Here is a 19,318-nt window from a genome sequence, read left to right on the forward strand (position 1 = left end):
TTATAGATGGCACTTCTGGTGCGATCTCATAGATTCCTTTGTTCAGCCACACAAATTCCAATTAAAATAAAGCTCTACAGCTTTGGCCTCACACAGCTTGTTCTCTGCTCAGTTTACAAGGATTTAGTGCATGTAAGAAAACTGATTTACTAATTATATGAACAATAGTGAAAACTATTGACTAATAATGTGAAAAGAAAAATTTGCATTACAGATAGAGAGGTAACACCATTAAAAATTTTGTGACTAATTTATCAGTTGAAAAAAGTCAAAATATAATATAGTCATTAAACAAAAAAACTATACTCTACCTTCATGACAAAGAGAAAAAAATATATGGTGTCAAAAAAGTTATTTCACTAATATCTTAACCAAACACCTAAATTTGCTGAAGAAACAAACTGGTGATAATTTTTAGATATTTACCTGAAAAATAATTTGAAAAAATCGAAACAAGTATAAAACGAACCTTACTATAAAGTGGTAAGTAGACTTTTTCAATTGTGAATTTTTCATTTCATTCAAAAAATAAAATTAATAAAATATGTGTCTGGGCAATTTTTTTTTCTCTCCTCCTTATTTCTTTATGGTCAGTAAGATTTTTTCTTTGTCATATGCATTATTGAATATTTTTTCTAAATTCCTTTAATCTATATATCGAAATGTTTGTGATATTTCCATTATAAGCACCCATTACTTGTGCTTATAAAATATGGATTTTAGTTATCATTGTGTCTTACTTTATATTGTATTTTACATTGTATGTTCCTATTATATTGTACTATTTATCTGTATTTCTCTTGTGGATATTTGCATACTACATGCTTTGACCCCAGCGTGAAAGGAACTAAAGCAAATGACATTCACATCCAAATCTAAGTACAGGGAGTTAAGCTACTGCCATGTGAGGAGGAAAAATCTGGCATTATGATTTCTTGGATTCCTATCCTTTAAATTTAACTCTGTCGTTGCAGTAATTGATGCTGATATCTTAACATCCGCCAGCGATGTTATTGCCACTCTCCTTGGTGATGAGCCATTTTACATACTGAAGAAACTCCTTATTGAGTCTTGCTTTGAGAATGAGGAATCAAAAATACATACTTTAGTGCACGTTGTGAATTCGGTGCTACACACCTATTGCACTTTCTTTCGCAGAAAATATTGTTAAGGGAGCAATGCATGTGTTTTTTCTACTATATACAACATTGTAAGTGCATTAAGTGATGATTTGCCACAGCTAGCTGCAGTCTCAAACAAAATTCATGGTTTGGCCGTGTCTCCGCTTATCCACCCAACCGGCAGTGGTTAACTGGTACAGAATTCACCTCTAGAAACGGATTGCACAGTTCACTCAGCAGGTTTATGAGCTATCTGCTATTGTATCCTGGCGTAGTTGCTTAAAAGAATTTTCAAATCACAGGGAATGCAGCTTCGGCCATTCCAAGGGACATTACAGGAGCCTGAAAATAAACTGTTTTTACCACACCAGTTTTGACTGTAAGACAAGAAAACGTAATTCTTGATCCTCCTTTCATTAGCAGAGAAACTAATTCAGCGGTTGTGTTTGGACCATAATTACAACCTCCAAATCAATCGTGTTCTTTTAGCTAATCATTCTAATTAAACTATTTGTCATTAAATAAAGTTGAGTTCTTTAATCCAAATTGCACAAAACATCCTTGCTTTTGGTATTCAACATTCAACTCTAGATCAAAATTTTCTTTCAACCTTTATTTGGTCTTTCATTGTCACCAAGGTTATCCAGTCTGTCAAAGGTATTGATTTCTTGGGAAAATTTAATTTACTGAATGCCAAGAATAATGGCATTATTGAAGCCAAAATTTATTTCCTCACATGGGAAAATTATTTATATTCATCCAGTAGCTGTAGGGATTCTTCTTGGCAGTTCCAGTCTCTATCAGTTTTGTCTGAATTTCCAGATATAACCTACCCTTCACTTATTTCCAATGAACAACCACAGATAATATTCTTCAATATATTGAGACTTATCGACTTCCAATATTTTCTAATTCTTGCATTGGTGTTTTTGCACTCACTGATACTGTGAAAACATATTGTCAAACCACTTAATGGAATGTGGTTTGTTTGTTTTCTGTCAAGTCCCTGTCCCCATTTGCAAATGGGAAAGCAAACATTTCAGCCTTTTGATCAAGGAAAAAGGCTGCCGTAGAAAATGATCGCTTAAAACCAACGTTCAATCTCCTAGAAGATTTATACATACCAACAATTCTGTCAGTTAATTCTAGTGAGAACTCATTAACTCTGTCAGAGAAAACAGCAAGGAAAGTACCATCTCTACCTTCAAATAGAACCACTTATTCAGGTAGAATGATGTGTATTTGAGAGCAAATTAACAATACTGTATGTAACAGGGTAATTGCAACAAAATTGAATCGGATAACTGTTTACTTGTTAACTATTTATTAAACTGTATTATTATCTTTTATATTTTAACTGAAGTTGTGCTATAGAATGTTATTACTTTCATCCACATTGCGTAATCTTGCACACTTAATGCATTCTGCAAACTGTTTAAATGAATAATTTCATTATAGTTAAGACGACTTCTAATATAATTTTCTAAAACAATTAATTTCTTTATTATGAATTAGTTCTTCGAAAAATATTTTCTGTTTAGTATGGAGATCCATGATTTACCAATCTCATAAACGATTAAAAATATTTGTAACTTAATGCTGAAAAACACAGACCCAGTGTTTAATCTAAAATATACTTATTAAATTCCAATTTCGACAATCGTTGTCTACCTCAACATGAGAGAAACTGTTGCTGAGATCTAACATAGCATAGACTATTTAAAAAAAACACACACACACATTTTCAATTGGGATCAGAAGAAATTATCTTTTGCAAGGTTTAGTTTTCTGTACTCTATACACATTTAAGGAGATCCATCCTTCTTTACTAGTACAAATAGGGTACTCTATACTCTGATAAGCTTGGACATATTATTCCTTTTTTCTTCTTCACTTCTTCAGGGTTGCCACACCATTGGGAGAACAAAAAACAGAGAATTTAAAAATCGTCTAAAATACAGGCGAATTTGAAAATTTTCATAAAAACGGAATTTTAAGATTCTTAGTTTTTTCCTACCTGAAAAATGCCCTCTAAAGATTGCAAGAATGAGAGATTGTATTCATAGAAAAAAATTGAAACAATACCATTCGCGATTGTATAATGCGGAAACGCGCCGCTTTTTTCTTATCACTTTTTTCTGTGTAGTTCATTCAAGTTTCGATTTGTGAGACGTTTTTTCCCCGTGAGATTCCCGAATTGCAGCTAATGAGCATGCGCGAGATTTCTGTAACTGCATGAGAATATAGAATACATTTCTTTGTCGGGATTAGAAACATTCAATCTTCCGAAGCAGCGCGGTAGTGTTTAGTCCACCATACTTCAGGTTATTGAATGGTTTGTATATTATTTGAGAAATTGTGAACTTATTCAAAGTAGATTACATAATTTTTTTAACAACAAGCTGCTAAAAAATCGTATTTAATACGAACTGGAAGAATAAAAAAATATCAATCCTGATTTTGCTGAAAATACAATTATTGTGTACTGCTTTCTTTGTAAGAAGGTAATAAACCTAAGTAAAATGGGGAAACAGGCACTTATTAGTCATGACAAAAAAAAAAGGAAAACATACAAAACTGCATGCCATTCAAAAAAGTTCTCATTGATTGTTGGATTTAGTATCTAAAAGCAATGCAGGAAAAGATGACATGTCAAATATGAAAACATCAAATTTAATGTCTGAAAATAAACCGATTTCAAACATTTTAGTTCAAGAACAATCATTTAAACCCGAATTTTTATGGGCATTAAAACTTATTGCATGACATTCGTCCTTTCATGCATTCAATAATATATCGGAAATATTTTTACATATGTTCATCGAAAGTGAAATGGCTAAAAAATGTACATTAGGTTGTACAGAAATGTTTGCACCTTTTTTGTTACGGATTAGGTCTATTAGCTTCATGAAACTGATGGCTGAGAAATCTGCAGAAATTGATACCCAAATACTCGAATTTTCAAAAATGAATAATTTTTTAAAAAGTAATCTTGCTTTGGAAATGCTTTTTCTTAATCTTTTCTTTTATTATAATGATAATAAAAATGATTTGTGTTTTATTTCACCCGAGTCCTTTACTTTTGTGTGATTTATAGTTATAGAGTATGAGAGGTAATATATCCCCCCTTTAATATATAAATTTAATTTGGGCTTGCTAAATTCTATATAATAAACAACGATATATATATATATATATATATATATATATATATATATATATATATATATATATATATATATATTTCTGTAAGTAAATATAAATCTTTTAATATGCTATTTTGAATAATGTTAAGTTTTGCTTCCTTCCTTTGCTTTTTCCATTCCTGAAAACCATATTTCTTTGTAACTAGCACATGAGTGCTATTTGTGCATTTCCTCGTATCTTAAATATACGTATAGGAAAAGTACTTTTTTTCGGATTTGAGTTTCAACCTGGATTTTTTTTTTCAGTGAATTCTAAACAGTGTATAGATTGACAAATTGGACTTCAACATTTAAAATAATTTTCATCATAACTTCGCCATCGGCAGTTTTCGCATGCTTTAATTTTTAAAAATTATCTTGAGTTCCCCTATAATTCTTTGAATTTTTGTATGTGATAAAAATCTGCATCTTCAATGTTTAGCACGGATATTTGTATTAACAAGCTTTGTTTCCATACTTTTGAATTCAACTCTGTTGTCCTTAATGTTGATCGACGCTTGCTCCAAAATATCAGAGTTGATGAAAATTTCAAACATTAAATTAATTACTGGAACATCATTTCAGGTTAAAATATCATTTTTCGCATTCATGTTGAATACGTTTCCAGAAGAACTTATCGATGTAACATGAGCTTCTACTATTCCAGTGCAATATTTTCTTCTTCGACAGCTACCTGAGATCAGCGTTTCTTCTCCTTGTGTATATATATATTTTTTTAAATAAACAAACCGTACTCAAGGTATCCATAAGAACAGTAACTTTCTTGTTTCCAAACAATATTTCTTTTGTGTATAAACTTCCTTGTCAATTATGACGCATGTTTCAGCTGACTTATTTCATTCTTTTGTAAAATTGTTATTGTCCGTTAAGTTGAAGTAGTCTGGCTCTCTCTCTCAGTGTCTCTTTTAGTTTTGTATACTTGAAGTAGTTTGTTTTTGCATCTTTGAGAATATTGTAACTAAATTGTTTTTCTTTTCATAACCTCTATTTTGATTTTTGTAGTTTTTATTTATTCGTAACTTCGCTGCCTGCGTAGCATTTGGCTTGAATTTCATAGCCTCTATTACAATTCGGTGACGCTGCAAATCTCATATTAGGTCTGTTAGATTCTGGTTTTAACTGCGGCTCAAATCTTTTTCCTTTTTCTCTAAAATCTTGTTTATGTTTGTAGTATGTTCCGTATGGTTTTTCCTCAGTGTCTTTGTATCTTCATATTCATTTGTCTTCACTTCATTTCAGTCAGATTTAATTTATCCTTTTATTAGGAGGAAATCCGTATTTTAATCTCTTGGTGTATTTGAAGATTTCTGGTATGACCCACAATTTTAATTCTAAACAAAGCTTTTTTGCCTTGGGTATCATGAATTGCATAAACACCTATTTATTTAATAATTTTATGTAACAAATTAACTTCAGAAATAATATTTTATTTTCTAGTGAAAGAATGATCAATTAAACGCATTACTGCATTCAAAGTAAAAAGATTGTAAAACATGATCAACACATTATTGACCAGTCACAAATTAACCCATGCAGCATCAATTTGCTGATCAACAGTAATTTAACTATATTGTGGAGCCATCCTCTCCTAATGATGAGATTTATCTTCTAGAAAACAATCGTCTTGATTTTTAATACGTGATAGAATCTGTTTTCTTATCTTAAATTAATTTTTAATTTAAAAAATTTTTTATTTCCTTTATTTAACTGTTAATCTTCTTTTATCTAGTAGTTCTTTCTTTCCTACAGTCTTGAAAATAACCATTTCTGTTATGAAAGCGTATTTTTCTTTTTTGTGTTTTTCAGTAGTATGAAATAATTTATTCAGTTTTCTTATGTGTCCTCCCAGTGTTTCAAAAGTAGATAGCTACACGTTTTGTTCGTTAAGTAATAAGTCTGCGCGATGCTGTAATCCTCAGTAGCGTGCTCCCCAGAGGACATTACTACATTCAGAATAAAAAGATTGCAAAACGTAATCAACACTTTATTGACATGTGTTGGCCAAAAAGACTAAACTAAGTAACATACCAGGCTGTAGTGATGGTGGAACTGTGATGCAATGAGGAATTGAAGAAGCCCAAAAGCTGTTTTCGAGTTTGTGTCACAGGAAAAGGGAAATCTTCAACTTTATACTCAGATATATTGTACATTTATAATTTGAATTCTATATGAAAAGGAGAAAATTTTTTAATTTCTTTTAAGGATTTTTTTTCAAAAATAATAATAATAGTAAGGATATATGTGACTTGAATACTTTTATCTCCATTTGAAAATTATCTTTATCGGATTATTTTCTGTTTTAAAGGCTAGATTTTTATTACTGTGTATTTATGTCATTTGCAGGTTAAAGTTGTCATTTTAGGAAATGAGCCAAGTCCTATAGCCAACAAATCTCTTGGTAAGAAAAATCTAATGTTTTATTTGATACTAGTCGCCTTTGGCAATCAGCTCGTTTGCCGTGGATAAGTCTAGATTTAGTTTTATGTCCGTGATTCCGTCAGGTCAGGTATCAAAGCCATTTTATTTTATTGTCTTGCATTCTCTATAATAATTGTGTATATACACCTGCCTAATGAAAACCAGTGACCTTACATCATTGCGCTGTTTAAAACAAATGTGCGGTTCATCTATCCTCTGAAGTTTTAGGTATAGTAACTTTTTATTATTATCATTCAGATTGTAAATTACAAATATTAAACAGAGTTTTTCAATAAAAAATGCATTTAACAATGAAAAAAATCACACTATTAATTATTTAATGAAACAATGAAAATAGTTTTGCAGAGTGGCCGGCCAACTAGGAATGGTTAGGGAATTCCAAGAAATCAGAAAAAAAGCAAGGAATTTTTTTATTTTTCAATAGTAGTCGCTAGTATTTTTTGTCATTAGTGAAAAGCGGTCATTTACTAAAATCAAAAATGGAGGCCATTCTGCGCTCACGCCAGGCGGCGGTTTACTTAAATCAGTAAATTTTTAAAAAATTGGCTCTTTCGCCGCAATTTCTTTTATTACTTATATTACCATGGTAATCCGATGGTATCATAATTAATGCATCGTATTTAAATCGAATTACAATTAAGACTGTGTTTAGCATTATTGCTCGTTTTGCGATTTAGAATCATTACAATTGATTGCATTTACACTCAGAATTAGGAGAAGAAAAAAACGCATATTAGTCACTCTAATTAATTTACTGCATATTTAATATCTTACCCAAAAGTTTTTCTAGAACATCAAGTTGCGAAATATGTAATGATAGCGGCATAATTAACGAAATAGTTTTGCTTTTTATGGAATATTCCACATAACTACCAAGTACAGCACCCGATTTGGAAAATTGAATTTGGTGTATATGGTTGTAGTAACCTTTAGGATATTCATTCATTAAAAGTTTAAAGCGCTTTAGCCAGTCAGTTCCGAGAAAATGACCCTCAAACTTAGCGCATAGCTTATATGCTGGTAATATGCAACCGTCGCTGAGCGTCCCAACAGCACACTCTGTAGATCATTGGCTTTTCATCCATGAGACTAGGGTTCAATTCAGGACCATTTCCTTTCAAAAGTATTTCAAATTAACAACTTATAGTTTCAATTAATATGTTACACTTTTTGACCAAAAATAAATATTCATCTAATCCTTTCATTGTAATTTTTAAGTAGAAAAATAATTACTAATATTGAGTAATTACTGAATTATAATTACTGACATTATAAAATAATTTACTCGATATTTCTGGAAATTTATTCTACGTTCATTAATTTTCAGTGACATATAAGAATTAGAATGGTAATTATCGTAGAATCGTTGGAAACTAACCACGTTTTAATGTCTCGCACAATTGGTAATGATTGTTTAGAGCATAGGTTCCCAAAGTGGTCCAGGTGGACCCCCAGGGGTCCATAGGAGGGGGTCCACACGGGGGTCCACGTAGACGTGAAAAGAAAACAGGGATTCACAAGTTGTAAGTGGGGGTCCACGAAAAATTTTCTGGTTTTCATAATGAAGAACAAAAATTTAGGCTTGAATTTACTTATCAACGTAGGCAGGTAGGTAGCTAGGTAGGTACTCAAAAATATTCGAGACTCAGTTCAAACACAGAATTGAATAGAACAATAGATAATAGTACAAGTGTGCACCACATGTCGAGACTTGCAAAGTGGCGCCTGCTCGTCCGGGATGCTTGTTTAGACCTGCCAAAGGGATGAAATGCGACTTGCGCTGTGCTTGCATTGACTTGCGATGACTTCAAAAATTGATTTGAAGATATTTTGACGATGGAAATACCACCATGGATCATAACCCCATTTGATGAAACGGAAGAGGCGAATGTGGTATTACAAGAGGAGCTACTTGAGCTCAGCACCAACGAGGAACTGAAGGTGAAATTTTAAAAAGGCTATCAAAATCAAACATTTTGGCTGCAGGCAGAAATCCCCGAAAAATATCCTGGGCTGTGGGAAATTGCGAGAAAATTTTTGATAGCGCTTCCCTCGTCATATCTTGTCGAAAGAAGTTTTAGTGCCGTTACCAACCTGTTAACAAAAAAAAACAGGTTGAACATCACAGAACGGGGAGATTTCAGATTAATTCTTACAAAACTGAAGCCAAATATTGATAATTTGCTGTCAATTCATCAAGTACATCCGTCTCATTAAAAGTATGACTATTTTTTATTGTTGATTTACATTTCAGAGTTCATTGTTGATTTTTTGTTAATTGTTGATTGTTTGTAATAATAAAGTTCTATAATTTTGTATAACTACAAGTATTATTTTAATAAATAGGACACAAGAAAATGTGATACTTTTTTTTTCTTCTTAACACCCCCAATTTAGGGTGATATTTTTTAGGAGTTTTGGGAATACAGTAGAAATGTAGCAGCAGGGGGTCTATCGAAAATAGTAAAACTTTGAAAGTGGTACACGAGAAAAAAATAGTTTGGGAACCTCTGGTTTAGAGCAACATTAAATAGATCTGATTTTAATATGGGAAACTTTTGTTGACATAGTAAACTTTAATTTTAAGATTGTAATATTTATTTAAATTATTTATCATATTGAAAGTTATATTTATACATTAAATATTTTATGTAAAAAAATTATTACCATATTAAAGTGAAAATTCACGATGCATAAAATTAGTAATATATTGAAATATCTGTAAATTGTTAATTCAGTTTATATAATTTTATTTTATTTTAAAACATTTAAATTTATAATTATTTTTTTAAATAAATTGTAATTTGAGAATTTGGATGGATTATATGGATAAAAAAATGAAAGGCATATTTATTAAAACTATTTGTAAATATTTCTTTGAAATAATTTTGAAGGAAAATTAAAAGGAAAAATTCCACCACAAACCCCTGTTCCCGCGACTACGAAGCTAAGGCTCTACTGTGTGCGCTGTCTAAACATTCAGCAAGAGTCTTAAATTGCTTTTGTATAAGCTGTACTGATCATTTGAGGATCCTTTGCTGGGAATTGGTTAGCTATTGCGCTGTAAAATTTTAATGAATGATCATCCTAACGGTATTATTATACTAAATGTCATCCTTAAAAATGTTTCAGCTCATGACCTTCCGTTGTAAGACCTAACTCACATTACTGATATGAATTTGTTTTAATAAATCTGTTTTATTCAAAAAAAAGGGGGGAAATGGCTGGTCTACATTTTGCTTCCTCGTATACGAAATGTGCCAAGAAATATTCTAATCGTCAACAATGCGAATTCAAGATTTTGATGAATCTCCGCATTTCAGTCTTCCCTGGTTAAAAAAAAAAAAAAAAAAAAACGTTTTTTAATTACGTTTGTCTGTGAACTCAAAAATGCTTTGATGGATGAAATTTGTCATGTAGTTTTTCACCATATTTATATGTTTCTATTAAATTTTCAACAAAATCCATTCGCAAGAAGAGTATGTCTGAAAATAGGTGAATATGATAACTAAAAGACTTTTTTTTTACTCCCCTCCCCCGCCAAGCACAATGCCACTGAAACTAAAACAATACAGAAAGAATTTAATTAGTTTAGATTTGTTATTTGATACATTATACAAGTACATATTTATTTTTATTTTCTGCAAGAAATATTTTTTAATTCTAACATTTATTTTACACGATTTGATATACTGTTTGTTTGACCAACACGAGACTAGCACTTTTTGATGATGTTAGCCTGTAAGGCCTGTATGATTTTAGCCTGTAATATAAAGTAATTTCCATAATTTTTGTTTATTCATATCTATTGTTCCATCAGATATTTTTGCAATTCTTTTGGTCTACATTGCTTTAATTCGAAATTTTATGTATTTACTGTTTGCTTGGCTAGTTCAATTTTACTATTTATCCATGGTTGCTACACTACCTAATGCCATTGTGACTGTATTGTTAAATAACCTGTAAATATATCATGTTTCATTTCATCCCTATTTTGATAAAATTTATAATTCCTGACACGTGTGCTTAAGTGACACCCCCCCCCCCTTGAGAATAAAAAGTATATGAAACCGATAAAAATTTACACAGTTCGTTTTTTTTTTTTTTTTTCCCTTTAAGTTTTAATGCCATTTTTTTTTTTTTTTTTTTTATGCTACAAAGAAAAAAAATTAATGATAAGAACTAAATTACCGCTTTTCTCTGTATGATGCAAATGGGTTAAACATTCTGTCCATATGCAGGTTATTTTTTTTACTTTAATTGGCAAGCTACAAATTAATGAAATTTTGCTGTCAATGAATAATTTCTTTTATTACAATACCACCTTTTATATAAAAGTATGTATATCATTGCCAATATTTTCTTTCACCTGTTTTTCATAGCATTAAGAATGTACTGTGCAATATATAAGGGAAAAAAAGTGGAACAAAATCATTCTGATTTTAGATACTATCAAAATAATAATAAAATTGCAGAAATGCTGGTCTTCTTGTATTTTTGAAAATTAGATTTAATTTTTTTTATTTCCAAAATTCTGGAAAACATTTTACATGACTATTAAATTAGTATCATTAAAAAGTCAATTTTTGGTATGAAATGGGACAGTAATATTTTCGAAATTTATCACTGAAATGTACCAAATTTATTAGCTGTTAGTCAAACGATCTGGCGTATTGAGCACCATACAAACACATTCATCTTTTTTTTTATTTGTAGAAATAATGCTAAATTACTTATACATTATAGTATTTATATTATTTTCCTCTCAGGTTTAGCATTTAGTGCACGAGGCGGGTATGGAATTCCTGAAAGGTAAGAATGTTTTTGTGTATATACTGAGTTGCAATCGTGCGTGTTCTTGTTTCTCATCTTTTCTTCCCTTGAAACTAAGAAGCATTCATTTTTATTTTTTTCTTTGAACGAGTTTTTTATTTTTTTTAAGATAATGTAAATACATAATGGTCTCTTTATGTTCGGGTTTGTCTTTCAAAATGACTCAACTTTTAAATTTTTTCAATTTCAACTGGTTTTTATAAATTGTAATAGGTTTAATCTTAAATCAGATGATTCGAACTTTGATGTTACTACATTTCGTTTGTATAACTGCCTGTATTGCAAATTGTTGAAACATTGATATGGGATTTTTTCCTGTCCTTTTTAAAAGTGCTGATTAAATTAATATATTCCAGCTTGAAAAACGTATATAAAGAACTTTCTATGGATATAGAAGGATTCATACCCCCACCTCATGCCTGTCTTGAAGGATGGGCTTCTCAAGGTTGGTATTATTCACTACTGGTAACAATTTATAAATATGCTTAAGTTTATATATATATAATCCTTTCATCTTTTAGGGGTATTATTACTGAATATTTGCCTCACTGTTCGAACGCATTGGCCGAAGTCTCATCAACACAAAGGTTGGGAGAACTTCACAGATGCTGTGATTCAATGGATAAATAGTAATTTATCTCATGTAGTTTTCTTGCTGTGGGGTAAAAATGCTCAAGAAAAATCTGAGTTGATTAATAAGGTTATACTTGGTTACTTATTAATTCTAAATATACGCACTATTATATATATCTCTGCTAGTAATTATTTAAGATTTTTATTTTTCTACCCAACAGAGAAAGCATCTTGTCCTTACTGCAGCTCATCCATCAGAATTAACTGCTCATCTAGGATTCTTCAGTTGTCGCCATTTTTCCAAAACGAATATGTATTTGAAGAAATATAATAAGAAACCTATTGATTGGGCCCACTTACCTATCTAAGAAATATTTTCTTGTGATAAGATGTGAATCTTAAAATACTAATTTTATTACTTATTGTAAATTAAGCTATTTCAAATAACTTTTATATAAGTGTCATCTTTTGTAACTTCATTTTCATTAAAGATACTTTTAGTTCATCTTAAACAATTGTTTTCTTTTAGAGTCAATCAATAATTTTGTTCTTGACTGGTTTGTGTATGAATTTCTTTCCCTCCATTCAACAAGAAAGTTACTGAACCCTTTTAAAAAAATAAAATGATACAGCAGAATTAAAATATAGTATTTAAAATTGAGTTTTATTTTAGAAAGAAAGAATACAAAAGCCTTTAATGAAAGTGAAATAAATATTTATTTCAATGAAATTTTAAATTAGAATTTATTTAAGGGTTTCAATCCCAATTGATACTTTGTAATATGGAACTTCAGTCATTAAAATAACTTTATTTAAATCCTTCTTGGTCTTACTTCCAATTATCAATAACAATCTTTTGTTTTAATTTGACAATTTTGTGAAATACTCCCTTGCAGGAGGGTATCAACTTATGCAGTTTTTCTTAAAAATTGTACTAAAATTTCCTTTATCCTGTATTTGGTGTCATTTAACCTCATTTGCATTAACTATCACAAGATAAAATTTAGTTTAGTACTTTTTTCCCTTCGAAATGAAACCACTCTGATACACTAACAGAAACACGTTTAGCATGGCAATCCACATAGACTGGCGCCACTCCTGACATCAGAACTAATAGGAAATCAATCAATCTGACGTAGAGGAAATAGGTGTCATTTCATTGACATGAAAACCATATAAAATACAAACTTTTTTTCCACGAATATTATCAAATTAAAGAAAATATAATTTCTTACTATCCATTTTTAATATTCTTGGACAAACAATGCACTTCTGAACTAGCATTTTTATCAATTTGTGTTCCTTTCTCACTTAATTTTTTATTAAATAAAATTTCTTAATAGTAAATTTAGAATATAAATTGATACATTAAAATTAATGTAATCACGTTTTTGTAATACTGCAATGATTTAAGACTTAGACGTGTAATTTAACGTGTTTAATGATATTTATTCTTTTTCAAAATAAAAATATTTTAGATCACTTTTTTAAATTCCACAGGATATTAAGTGTTAATTGAAGAAGCTAATTGCATATTAATTCTCAAATCATTTTTTAACTCCAACAGTAATTTTTTTAATAAATTTGATTACTCTTATTTAAACTAAAAAAAGGTTTTAAAAATCATTTGTGAAATTCACTACTTTCTCCAAACTTGAAATCAAATTACATCTTTTTAACTGAATGTAGCATGTTATATTCAAAATAATACCAACGCTTAATTGATATAATCAAAATAATGTCAAATATAATAATTAGCAAAACAATGAAAATAAGTAACATTTCTAACGTGTAATGAAAATTCTATAAAGCAAAATCGTAAAATTTTTGCGTTTAATTAAAGAATTTTTTAAAAACATAAATTATAAAACTTTTCATATAAAGTTCCGATGAAGAGGTTCAATGTTCTTAGCTTTTAGCATATGCAAATGTAAGGCAGTTGCAATTGGATAATTCAATATCTAAAAAAAAATTAAATAAGATCAAATTATGCAACGTCAGTTTCTTTTTTATATAAACATCACTATTCCCATGCTTCACTATTAGGAATGAACAAGTCAATTAAATTATTATTCCATGAATGTGAAAAGTGATCTATGATCTAATTTATTTTTAAACAATTTTATTTAACCTATTTTCATATTTGAAAGACAAATTTGAAATAAATTTTCACTTAAGAATTTTTAAATTTTAAACACTTAGGAATTCGTAATGACGATACGCTATTTTAATATTGACGGAGCTTAGTTAAAATTGAATATTTTCTATTCTTACGTGTCAAATCAATTGGCAAATTATTCTTAAAAATTAATTTCCTAAGTCTATAATATTTACAATAAAGAATTATAAATAAAAAAAACGAATGCACTTAAAAAATTTATAAAAACAAAATGCCATTTTACTGAAGATAAGTTTTAACATTTTTAAAATTATATATAATATAGTTTTTTTTTACTTTCGATTCAGAATACATAAAATATCAATGCCAGAAATATACATCCACATGATGAAAATTTTAAAAAGATGTATTATATAAATAATAATAATAAAGAAAAAATTAAAATGCCATAACTATTCCATACCAAAAACGAAAATCATACATTCTTGATACAAAAACGAAACACATATTCTAAAATTAATTTACTAAAGTTTACCTAAATAATACTCATCCATAATCTTCACAAATAAAACATTTTAGTTTCCTTTTTTCTTAAGGCTTTTTTCGTATGCCTGCCATTCGCATCCATTTTGTTGGTTCTGAAAAACAAGCAAAACGGTATTCGGAGAAAAAAATGGAATAAAATAGCAAATATAGAGTAAATAATATTAAAATGCCAATCAGTATGCAAAATGCATAATATTATGCTGACCACGTCGCATCCCAACTTCATAGAACGAGGCTTAACACGAACAATATGGCGGCACAATGATTTCTGGTTGTAGTTCTAAAAGCTGCCACTGGAAGCACTACGATCGTTTATCAAATTTCTAAGTGAAACCTCTGATTATCTTTTTCTGTCGTTTGTATTGCAGTTGGCAGAATAGCCAGCATGGCGACAAATAAATCAGATGTCGCTTTTTCCCAACAGTGGTTAGTGTGTCGACTAAATCAGGATGACAGATAAAAACTTGTAGGATTGTTACTTTTGTTGGAATAATCCCATTTACCCTTCGTATCTGCTGCTGATTGTTCTTATGAGTGTCGCCACGTTGCATGGCAGTGCGCACCTCATTATGCAGATGCTCAATGTGTCCGATGAAGATCTTGTATTTTTATGATTGGGTTTTCTCTATGACCGTATCCACAAATAAAAAGGACCTAAACTTACCCGTAATGTTTCTTATCAATTGACTCTGCACTAAGGTTTATACAAAAACCGACTTTTTGAAAAACCGGTTTTCGAATTTTTGTCAAAAAAAATTGAATAGGGAAAAATAAAATATTTTTCCCTATCTTATTTTTTTATTTTATTTTAATTTATATAAAATAACAAAAAACAAAATCAATATCAAAGTCAAAATATAAAAAACAAAATTTAAGATTACATATACATATTACTTACACAAAATCACGAAAACTCAAACAAAAATTTCAAATAATATTTATATTATTTTGACTAATTTAAATTTCTCCTAAGAAAATAGGATTTTAAAAAACATAAAATGTTCACTGAACGGTGGCTAAGTCTCGTTCTTATTTTGGACACAATATTGCCTGAAATTGAAAATACTCGTTCCCTAGTTACTGAGTTTGGCATCAACTTACAAATCTAAGTTTTTTGTTCTTTTATTCGTTAGTTCAAATAATGAAAATTCAGCTTTCAGTGTCTTTGGATTCGTAAGTTTTTCTTCAGGGTGTTCAAGAAACTAAACAATTATATTATTTCCGACAATTATTTTATGAACTGATTTCAAATGATTATGTAGATTGCTCGTAGTCGATCCTTTGCAGCTCAACATTTTATTACAATGATTTTAGATTGCCTTGTCTATCCCGAACTTTTTGAAACTATCCCAAACTTCCAACTTACACATTTTTATCTAAAAATGAAATTATAGTTATTGAATAAATATTTTTGACGTTTATTTTACAATTTTATTATTTTAACTATTAATATTAATGCAATTTAAAATAATCTAATCTACACAATTTCTAGGAATTTTGAAAAAAAAAAAAAAAAAAAAAAAAAAAAACATTTCTTCATCTAATTCCGATGCTTGCTAAAGGCATAATTTATGTTAAAACGTTGCGAAAGAAAATATGGAATATTTTAACATTCTGTGTTTTATTTAAAATTCCATTAAACAGAAGCCAGAACTACTTATTTTACACTAATTTTTGATAGAAGAAATTTATATGATAAAATGTAAATTTTAAAATGTAAAATCGAAAATATAAACAAAAATTAAACATACTTAATACTTATGTTATTTTTACCAAATATAACAACTTTATATTTTTGTTTCCAGTTTTCACCTTCACAATATTAAGCAAACTTGTCATGACTCGAGACGGATCGGATTCTGAGACCACATTTCGACAATTCCATTTCATTAAGGGGTGAGACGCAGAACGATGAGCACATTTGACCTTGGATTTCTCGCATTAGATACTTTTTTAGTTCTATTTTTTTTTTTTTTTTTCACGTGTATGTGAGAGTTATGTCATTTCTGACAGCATTTTATTTTAACTGAATATTTCCTGTTGATATGGCTAGTTCAAGTGGTGTAAAAAAGCTTTCAGGAGTGGCACGAAGAAAATTTTATATGATATCATTAAATACTGTGATCAAAAAGCAGAAAACGGGGAATTATTTATTCCTTTCACAAGTTCTTCGAAACGAGCCAGTCAAATTTCTGACGTTTCTATTAGCACCGATTTCATACCGATAGACAAAACATCCGACGAGAAGCAAGAGATGAACTTTATCAAACTTTTGTTTCACCTAGAAAAAAAAAAGGTGAAAAGGGATGTTCATGAAAAAAACATAAATTGACGAATTCGAGACGCAACTGTGCAGTGCACAAGCACTGGCCAACGCAACTTGCAACGTTGAAAAAATGTGTTTGCTGCCCGTTGCATAGAATGAATAGCAAATCTAATAAGCTCAAAATTAATTTTTACATAATAATATGAATTCTTAAAACCGGTTTTCTTAATTTAAAAACCGGTTTTCGAATGTGACAAATTTGCTTTAAAAAACCGGGTTTGAAAACCGTCAAACCCTACTCTGCACATAATGTTTCTCTATTAATAACTAACAACTTCCATCGCCTCTTTGATCCCTTTCGGTGGAATTGTTAGGAAAGTCAACCAACTGACTCTCCGACCCACCACGAAGACACACGGATTTAGACCATAAGGCTGAATGACCGGACCGCCGCGACAGCAACACTGGTGGAAATTGTGGTTGAGTCCTAAGGGCCATCACTGGCCACGGTACGACCCTTCCCGAAGGAAGTACGTCCCGTCATCGATGGGAGGAGTCAGATCCCCCACCTATTTGTGTACCCTCCAGGGTGGCGAGATCCAACCACCATGCCGGAAGCATCTCATCTTCATTTCGAGGTGCCTCCCCGGGGTTTGGAATTGTTAGAAAAAAGGAGAGTAACAGAATTGTATAAGGCTGGAGTGTTATGATAATAAAACGAGTGCATGAGTACCTTGCGACTGGTTTTCCTTAATTCAAATTTTACTGTGCGCTTAAGAGAACAAACGACATTTTATTTATCGTTACTTTTCGCTGTATTAAATTTTCTAATTTATTAAATGTTACTTCTTTATGACAAGTATACCTCATGTTAATGGCTAAAGTCAATTCTGTAAAAACGTAAATAGCTACTGTCAGAACTCTCTTGCAATATAAACGAGTGGTTGTATTGAGACAGTTTGTGTTTATCAAAGGACATGAAATAAATATTAGCAAATTGTGTTAATGGAAGTTAGATTTACTTTATATTATATATAATTTACATGCCGATACTTAAAACTGAGCAAAAAAGGCTTATTTTTGGGGTCATTCAAATTCTCATTGGGTCAAAAAATGTTTTTGAAAATAAGGCTCCAGATAAATATGTAACAGGATTTCTTATATATATATATATATATATATATATATATATATATATATATATATCCATGACATAATAATAATTCCATAAATTATTGACATTTTCTGTTTGAAACTTTTTGTTGAAAAATTCTCTTAATCAACTTTTATATAAAATACCAAGATATAAAACATTGATTATTTTCTAAAAAAGAAATACACTGATATATTTTTTTCTAGTTTTGAAATTTTTCGTCGAAATCCTTTTAACTCTTTCACCCATATTTTTGCATGTTTCTCATTAAAAAAATTTTTTTTCTACGAAAACCCATGTAAAAATAAGATTTATTATCCCAATAGTGATTGAAGTCTGATCTCCAGGACATATATGCTCATTAGGACCGAAAGGTTAAAAAGGTAACTAGTGTGTCAAGTGGGCGTGAACTGAATAATTCACGTTTCTGTTTGAAGAGTTTTAATTCTCCGGTTCTTGCTGATATTTACAATAATGATAAAAAAAAAAATTGCATTGTGTAATGCTCAACCCTTTAATGGCTGACGTTTTTATTTTAAAAAATAATTTGTATACTGGTTGCAAATGGTATCTGTTAAATTGGAAAAATATTTTTAAAAAAATATGCGATCCAAAGATTTTTAATTTGATTAAAAAAACCTCACATCCGTAAAAAGGAACGAACTTAAAATGCTAAAAAATCTATAAAAATTTAAAAATACATAAAACTGTAAAAATGTATGAACTAAAGAATCGTTCATAGTAGTACATATATCAAACATAGATTAAATTTTTATATAATTTTAAAAACTTTTTTCTTCTTGACATCGCAAACAGCGTAATTCTCGAAGAACAGTCTAAGATAGAAAGTTTTAGAACACACTTTATATCTTTTATGGTTTGCCATCTATTAATAACGAATTAAAGCAAATGCATAGGATTATATTAGTACAGTTTTGAAGTTGAAATGTTTATCTAACTGAAATTGAGGCTCTAATCGTCCCTACAAGTGAACGCAAGGCGTTAATGGATTAAAATAGTTTCGAATGCTCCATGCATACCATATCACTTTTTCGTTTTGGA

At 29.9% G+C, this 19,318-nt stretch overlaps 1 protein-coding gene across 1 annotated transcript in view; it reads left to right on the forward strand.

Moving 5' to 3' along the window:
• Nucleotides 1-12,636, forward strand: part of LOC129959150 (uracil-DNA glycosylase-like) — a 28,761-nt gene extending 16,125 nt beyond the window's left edge. Inside the window, exons 5-9 of the mRNA XM_056071974.1 lie at nucleotides 6,671-6,725; nucleotides 11,536-11,578; nucleotides 11,956-12,044; nucleotides 12,121-12,299; nucleotides 12,394-12,636. Coding sequence (XP_055927949.1) covers nucleotides 6,671-6,725; nucleotides 11,536-11,578; nucleotides 11,956-12,044; nucleotides 12,121-12,299; nucleotides 12,394-12,540 — 513 coding nt within the window. The 3' untranslated portion in view covers nucleotides 12,541-12,636. The remainder of the gene's footprint in view (nucleotides 1-6,670; nucleotides 6,726-11,535; nucleotides 11,579-11,955; nucleotides 12,045-12,120; nucleotides 12,300-12,393) is intronic.
• The last annotated feature ends 6,682 nt before the right edge of the window (nucleotides 12,637-19,318 follow it).

The sequence above is a fragment of the Argiope bruennichi genome, chromosome X1, assembly GCF_947563725.1.
Source record: "Argiope bruennichi chromosome X1, qqArgBrue1.1, whole genome shotgun sequence".
NCBI classification, from domain to species: domain Eukaryota; kingdom Metazoa; phylum Arthropoda; class Arachnida; order Araneae; family Araneidae; genus Argiope; species Argiope bruennichi.